The sequence below is a fragment of the Salvelinus namaycush genome, chromosome 25 (genome assembly GCF_016432855.1).
Source record: "Salvelinus namaycush isolate Seneca chromosome 25, SaNama_1.0, whole genome shotgun sequence".
Classification (NCBI taxonomy): domain Eukaryota; kingdom Metazoa; phylum Chordata; class Actinopteri; order Salmoniformes; family Salmonidae; genus Salvelinus; species Salvelinus namaycush.
Window position 1 is genome coordinate 3,439,380 of NC_052331.1, and position 8,022 is coordinate 3,447,401.

The 8,022-nt window shown below is 49.8% G+C and overlaps 1 protein-coding gene across 1 annotated transcript; it reads right to left on the reverse strand.

Annotated features, from left to right (window-relative positions):
* Nucleotides 1-3,575: 3,575 nt before the first annotated feature.
* On the reverse strand, nucleotides 3,576-4,895 carry wu:fj49a02 (myomegalin). Its single transcript, XM_038964247.1, has 4 exons — nucleotides 4,811-4,895; nucleotides 4,386-4,490; nucleotides 3,923-4,125; nucleotides 3,576-3,737 (listed from the first exon to the last, which is right to left on the reverse strand). The coding sequence occupies exons 1-4, from the start codon at nucleotides 4,893-4,895 to the stop codon at nucleotides 3,576-3,578; spliced, it is 555 nt and encodes a 184-aa protein (XP_038820175.1).
* Nucleotides 4,896-8,022: the final 3,127 nt, after the last annotated feature.

The window sequence follows — 8,022 nt, forward strand, 5'->3', positions numbered from 1 at the left end:
AGCTCACAGAACAGGGCTCCGGGCAGCCGAGCGGAAATGGAGGAAAACTCGCCTCCCTGCGGACCTGGCATCCTTTCACTCCCTCCTCTCTACATTCTCCTCTTCTGTCTCTGCTGCTAAAGCCACTTTCTACCACTCTAAATTCCAAGCATCTGCCTCTAACCCTAGGAAGCTCTTTGCCACCTTCTCCTCCCTCCTGAATCCTCCTCCCCCTCCTCCCCCCTCCTCCCTCTCTGCAGATGACTTCGTCAACCATTTTGAAAAGAAGGTCGACGACATCCGATCCTCGTTTGCTAAGTCAAACGACACCGCTGGTTCTGCTCACACTGCCCTACCCTGTGCTTTGACCTCTTTCTCCCCTCTCTCTCCAGATGAAATCTCGCGTCTTGTGACGGCCGGCCGCCCAACAACCTGCCCGCTTGACCCTATCCCCTCCTCTCTTCTCCAGACCATTTCCGGAGACCTTCTCCCTTACCTCACCTCGCTCATCAACTCATCCTTGACCGCTGGCTACGTCCCTTCCGTCTTCAAGAGAGCGAGAGTTGCACCCCTTCTGAAAAAACCTACACTCGATCCCTCCGATGTCAACAACTACAGATCAGTATCCCTTCTTTCTTTTCTCTCCAAAACTCTTGAACGTGCCGTCCTTGGCCAGCTCTCCTGCTATCTCTCTCAGAATGACCTTCTTGATCCAAATCAGTCAGGTTTCAAGACTAGTCATTCAACTGAGACTGCTCTTCTCTGTGTCACGGAGGCGCTCCACACTGCTAAAGCTAACTCTCTCTCCTCTGCTCTCATCCTTCTAGACCTATCGGCTGCCTTTGATACTGTGAACCATCAGATCCTCCTCTCCATCCTCTCCGAGCTGGGCATCTCCGGCGCGGCCCACGCTTGGATTGCGTCCTACCTGACAGGTCGCTCCTACCAGGTGGCGTGGCGAGAATCTGTCTCCGCACCACGTGCTCTCACCACTGGTGTCCCCCAGGGCTCTGTTCTAGGCCCTCTCCTATTCTCGCTATACACCAAGTCACTTGGCTCTGTCATATCCTCACATGGTCTCTCCTATCATTGCTATGCAGACGACACACAATTAATCTTCTCCTTTCCCCCCTCTGATAACCAGGTGGCGAATCGCATCTCTGCATGTCTGGCAGACATATCAGTGTGGATGACGGATCACCACCTCAAGCTGAACCTCGGCAAGACGGAGCTGCTCTTCCTCCCGGGGAAGGACTGCCCGTTCCATGATCTCGCCATCACGGTTGACAACTCCATTGTGTCCTCCTCCCAGAGTGCTAAGAACCTTGGCGTGATCCTGGACAACACCCTGTCGTTCTCAACTCACATCAAGGCGGTGACCCGTTCCTGTAGGTTCATGCTCTACAACATTCGCAGAGTACGACCCTGCCTCACACAGGAAGCGGCGCAGGTCCTAATCCAGGCACTTGTCATCTCCCGTCTGGATTACTGCAACTCGCTGTTGGCTGGGCTCCCTGCCTGTGCTATTAAACCCCTACAACTCATCCAGAACGCCGCAGCCCGTCTGGTGTTCAACCTTCCCAAGTTCTCTCACGTCACCCCGCTCCTCCGCTCTCTCCACTGGCTTCCAGTTGAAGCTCGCATCCGCTACAAGACCATGGTGCTTGCCTACGGAGCTGTGAGGGGAACGGCACCTCCGTACCTCCAGGCTCTGATCAGGCCCTACACCCAAACAAGGGCACTGCGTTCATCCACCTCTGGCCTGCTCGCCTCCCTACCTCTGAGGAAGTACAGTTCCCGCTCAGCCCAGTCAAAACTGTTCGCTGCTCTGGCACCCCAATGGTGGAACAAACTCCCTCACGACGCCAGGTCAGCGGAGTCAATCACCACCTTCCGGAGACACCTGAAACCCCACCTCTTTAAGGAATACCTAGGATAGGATAAAGTAATCCTTCTAACCCCCCCCTCCCCCTTAAAAGAGTTAGATGCACTATTGTAAAGTGGTTGTTCCACTGGATATCATAAGGTGAATGCACCAATTTGTAAGTCGCTCTGGATAAGAGCGTCTGCTAAATGACTTAAATGTAAATGTAAATGTAAAATCCATAGATTAGGGCCCGTAACTCAGTAAAATCTTTGAAATTGTTGCATTTATATTTTTTTTCAGTGTATAAACAGCATTTAAATATAATTATAGGAATGATTAAAAAAACATTGAGGTGTTGATTTAGGACAAGGCATTGGTTTCTACGACTTATATTCATCCATTTGTATGACTTATATGATAGTCCTTAAATATTATTATTCTGTTGTTTGATTGGATGGTAAAACTGTGATGTCACACAGCATGACAGGCACAACAGGCCAAGCCACAGTGTGCCAAACCATTTACCAGCATAAGGAGTGGAAGAGGGGGAGCTTAGAGAGGACATCCTCCGATCGTTCTTCTGGAGGTACTCAGGGGAAAGGGGGAGGAGGAGAGGAGGAGGAGGAAGGAGGGAAGAGACAAATACAGGATGAAGGAACAGGTGAAACAGACAGGGAGGATGCAAAACAGAGACAACACTAGAGATACAGTACTGACACTAGGACTGGGTAACCAGATACTGAACACAACACATTAACAACATTTTATGTGCTATACAAGATGTGAATACTTTGGTATACAACATAGAGTATGTATTGAGGACAATTACAATCTCTTACCTCCAAGTTAGTCCTTGCTTTTTTCAGCACATCGCGAGTCCTTGATACTGCAATGAAAAGGTGAAATGCACAATAAGAAGAAACATCTAACTAGGACCTTTTTCTGTAACACACACACACACACTGGGACACCAGAGCAAACACACACACACACTGGGACACCAGAGCAAACACACACACACACTGGGACACCAGACCAAACACACACACACACTGGGACACCAGACCAAACACACACACACACTGGGACACCAGACCAAACACACACACACACTGGGACACCAGACCAAACACACACACACACTGGGACACCAGACCAAACACACACACACACTGGGACACCAGACCAAACACACACACACACTGGGACACCAGACCAAACACACACACACACTGGGACACCAGACCAAACACACACACACACTGGGACACCAGACCAAACACACACACACACTGGGACACCAGACCAAACACACACACACTGGGACACCAGACCAAACACACACACTGGGACACGAGACCACACCCACGCACGCACGCACGCACACACCCACAAACACACACAGACACTCACGCTGGTTGACGATGAAGTGCTCCATGCTTTCCTTGGTGCGGCTGGTGCTCCTCAGTCTCTGGATGGTTCCCTGAAGCACCTCCCCCTGCTCCGAGATACGCCCCCTCAGAGACAGAATCTCCTCCTGCATACACTGCTCCTGCATGGGCCACAGCAATCAATCAATAAATAAATACAATGATCAATCAACTCAATATTTCAACAAACAATAAACGAAACAACAGTTCATATCTCTGCCTAGCAACCTGCATTACCAACATGGTTGACAAACCACCAATTACAACGAAATAATTCATAATATGCTGGTAGTAAATCATCATGTATAGTGCACCTTCTTAAGGTTATGGGTGGAACGGTCTGTGCTGGGCAGGGCAGCCCTCCAAAACATCTTCGTCAGGGACACAACCTCCTCTAGGATCTGTCTCAGGGTCTTGGTGTTCGACAGCAGACTCCTCACACTCCCATAGTCCAGGAGGACCTATACAGAGACACGGACACAGTTAGCTAGACACCTTCAATTTCCTGAAAGTAGCTGTAGTGACAGACTGTTTACATTGAGTAGGTGGCCAGCGAGCATGATTTGGTTCTGGGTTTCGAGATGAGGTCATCTCCAGTTCAGTTGTTGGCGCAAATAGTTCTACTTTCCCTTTGACCTCCTCTTACCTGGTCCTGGCTGCCCTCCAGCATTGATTGGCTGAGGAATGCCTGCAGGGCTGTTTCCATTCGCTGGACCAGACTCCTCCCCTCCAGGACCTGCTGCTGCAGAGCGCTGTAGTCGTCCACGTGCCCGATGGCATGGCGCCCGTTCCGGTTGGAGAACGAGCCGTCCGGGGCGTCACCCTCCAGCTCTGAGTGGGGGTCCAGATCTGTAGGAGGGGAGGAAGACGAAGAGACAAGGGCTTAGTGTCAGACTAATGGGTAAACGAGAGAATTTGAGATGATTATTTGTTTTTTTGAGGTAATGAGAGGGATTAACATCCGGAATAACATCCTTCCTGGACTATTTTAACCTTAGAACCAGACTTATGTAAAATCCTACAGATTTAAAAATCCGATATGTACAACTCTCATTTCCCCATTTGTCACAGCGCGATTAAACAGGATGCAGTAAGCGTTAGAGTCACACCATTGGCAGTGAGCGGGGTCTCCTCCAGGTCTGTGTAGAGAACGTGGTATGGAGATCCACAGTTAAACAGCCCAATGTCTCTGACCGGGGGAGACGGAGCTGGGTCTGCAGAACAACACACACACAGACAGACAGGGATGCTCGGCCACCACACACACAACCCTGAACATTCAACATTCACTAAATGATAATGCTTTCAATAAAGAAAAAATGTCTGTTGTTATTAGTTCATTAAACACAGCAATCAGTCAGTTCAATGGGATTTACATGAGACAAACCGGTTGATCCCATTGATAGTGTTGAAGAGTGGGCCAATGTTAGGCTTAGGCTGGTATTGAGTATTGGTGCCTTTCAAGCTGATATCAAAATGTATTTCCATACTGTAACCCCAAACCACACCACTACACCAGACAACATGCCCTTACCATGCAGTAGCTGCCGTCTGTAGAGGCTGTCCCTCTGGGGGCTGTCTGTAAGGGCACTGAGAGACGGGGTACGAGGGGGCTCCATCCCCCCAATGACCCCCACCCCTCCGTGGACCCCACCTCCCAGCTTCTGCTCCAGGTGTTTGTGGAGCTCCAGCTGTTTCAGGACACTGTTCTCCTGGACACTGGACTGGAGCTGGGCTCTGAGGCTCCTCACCTCCCCTAGCAGCTCCCCCAGCTCCACGGGCAGGGCAGGGACCCCACCGTACTGGCCCTCACACAGGTACCCTGAAAATCACAATAATAGTGTCAGTCAATATAACACTGAATGTCATAGGCCCACAGCAAGTATAAAGTCAAAACAGGAACTTCTGAGCGTAATTTGGAATTCTATGCAAGCAGTGTCTGATATATGCAAATGTCCCAGTTATGTGCACGTATCTCAAGTTAGGTTCATATTTTAACAAATGTTTCCATTGGTGAGCATTGATATAAAGGCAACCTCCTGAATTGCAGTGCTATATGAAACCACTAGCTTGTGGATAAAGTGAGTAAGCTGACCTTGGTTGCCCTTGGTGTTGGCACACACTCTGTCGTACACCTGCAGCTCACTCTGCAGAGAGTGGAGCAGCTCCCTGCTTTCACACAACTGCTGCTGCAGCAGGGACACCTCATGCTGGAGCCTGGAGACCAGAAAGAGATACAGGGTGAATACACACACACACACACACACACACACACACACACACACACACACACACACACACACACACACACACACACACACACACACACACACACACACACACACACACACACCTATTGTTCTTGTCATGGCTGTTCTGCCTCTCCTGTCTGAGTGTGTGTATCTGCTGTCCCTGCTCCTGTCTGAGTGTGTGTATCTGCTGTCCCTGCTCCTGGCTGCGTGTCTGCAGCCGCCGGAGCTCCTCCTTCCACTGCTCCGCCTCTAGCTCCGCCTGCTTCAGGCGGGCACGCCCCGTCACCACCACCTCACGCAGCTGCTCCGCCTCCTCACACGTATCTGAGGGGAACCACATATGATGGCGGGGCAAAGTTAGACACTACATCCGATCCTTTGGAACAAGATTAAATGATTCAGCCATATCGAAAAAATATGCAGAATGCGGTTCCATGTTGACCACAGCGTGGGTTGGTGAGATGCAGTACCTGAGCTGGCCTGCAGCCAGCAGGCCTGGAGAGCCAGGTTCTCCTCTTTCAGGACTCTGATCTCATTGGACAACTGGCTGACAGAGTCCAGCCCCTGGATGTAGATGTTAGTGGGGGCTCCTCCGTCGCGGCCGGTGGTGGCCAGGCGTTCCTCCAGCTGCTGTCTGAGCCTCTCGTTGGTCCTGATGGTCTCCTCCAGACGCTGACGCAGACACCGCACCTCTCTCAGGTGCTCTTCGATCAGGTCCACACCTGGGGAACACAGGACAGAGACGAGAGTTCAGATTCTTGTTTACATCCTCATCGTTGTGCACAGTGCATATTGTGCACGCCTTGGTCATAGATGAAACGAGATGCTGTAAAATAGTGTCTAGCCACTATGTGAAGTTCATCAAAAGTTGAAGTTCATGGATTAGCACACAAAGATAAGTTCAAAGAGAAATCATTCAAGTGCCCTATGAGTAAACATAACTTGTAATTTATATGGAAAATCATTTGATTTAATGGAAAGGGGTCTTCATACCAGTGAAGCTGTTTTTTGAATCGTTTCCTGGTGACCCAACCCTGGCTGGCTGAACCATGTTCTCCATATTCCACAATGCAGCATTCTCCACCAGGTCTGTGGTGGCCTTCAGGGCTTGGCCCGCGGTCCGGCTGCCTAGCTGGTGTGGGTAAAAGGCATGATGGGTAATCTGGCCGTAAGGGGAGTGGTCTGGCTGGTGGTGTGCGGCTGGTGCGAGGTTGGACAGAGCGTTGGCGTGCGGAACCACAAAGCCTGTAACCATGGATATGGGAGAGATGTCAGAAACACAGCCAGAGTCTGTATTTATGAGCCAAACTTAGGTGCGGTTAAAGGAGTAGTTCACTAAATTAAAACTTGATGTTAGATGGTTCCTCGCCCTGAAAGTAGTCTATGGGCCAAGATAAACTGTAATCCATGGTTCATTTTTCTTTAAACAGCCACTACAAACTTCAGCTAACCTTAGCCACCACACGCTAACAATCAATGATAGTGATTGGGGCATGTGGGCATGTTTTAAAAAATGATGTCCAATTCACCTGAAATCAATTCAAATCAACTCCATATTTGTTTTGATGTTACTTTAAGGTGATATGGCGCAAACCTGTGTTTGATGAGCGCCTGCTTCTGGTCCAGGTATGGTGTAATACCCTCTATAGAGAAAGCATTCTTGTTAGAGGGTATTACAGCATACCTGGACCAGAAGCAGGTGCTGTATCATCAAACACAAGTTGGAGAACACCATACTGAGTAATCTTCCTCGTTGGAGTCTCTAGTCTACGATCTCTCAACCCCAACATTGACACATCCACACCAAGTCTTTTACTCTATTCGCTGTCTCATCCTGATCCACTCTAGGCATGCTATGCTAGCCCTAACATCATCCAATCAATCACATGTATTTATAAAGCCACTACTCCAGCCAATGCTGTCCCTGTCAGTATCACACGAATACATGCTACAGATTCTACTCCATTCTGTTACTCCCACAATCCATAGCAACAAGCTGGTCCCTCAGTTAGTATATTCCAAAAACACATGCTAATGCTAACGCTAACTCTGCTCACTCTCATTCATAGTCATCTGTCTGGGCAGTGTAACCAGCTCCTGTTGCATCGCTTCCATAGACAAGGTCCTGGTCTGGGGGTTAAAGGCCATATGCTGACCCCAGGGGTCATGGTTAGGATACAGACCGGGGAGGGACTGGGAGGCGGGTAGGGAGCAGGACACAGGACCAGTCTGACTGGCCAACTCAGGGGTGGAGTACAGCATGTTAGGACAGCTGCTGGAGGACTTAAGACAGGGTGGAGGGAGGGAGTGGTGGAGGTCTGGAAAAAGAGTGGTGAAAGGGATGAGAGGAGGTTGGAAAGAGGATGGAGGGAGGTTTAGAGTATGTGTCTATGAATAGCACATGTTACCTAAGTTTAAGTGGCTACTATACCTGTGTTTCCTGGGCCATGTCTCGCCCCCTGTTCCTGCTCTTCCTGAGCGTATTCGCTGGCTT

Excerpts from the sequence above, each read along its gene's own strand:
- wu:fj49a02 (XM_038964247.1), bottom strand. The coding sequence starts at position 4,895 with ATGGAGCCCCCTCGTACCCCGTCTCTCAGTGCCCTTACAGACAGCCCC. Across the intron at positions 4,491-4,810 it reads CAGACGGCAGCTACTGCATG|ACCCAGCTCCGTCTCCCCCG; the intron begins GTAAGGGCATGT and ends GTTGTTCTGCAG. Across the intron at positions 3,738-3,922 it reads TGGAGGGCAGCCAGGACCAG|GTCCTCCTGGACTATGGGAG; the intron begins GTAAGAGGAGGT and ends GTCTCTGTATAG.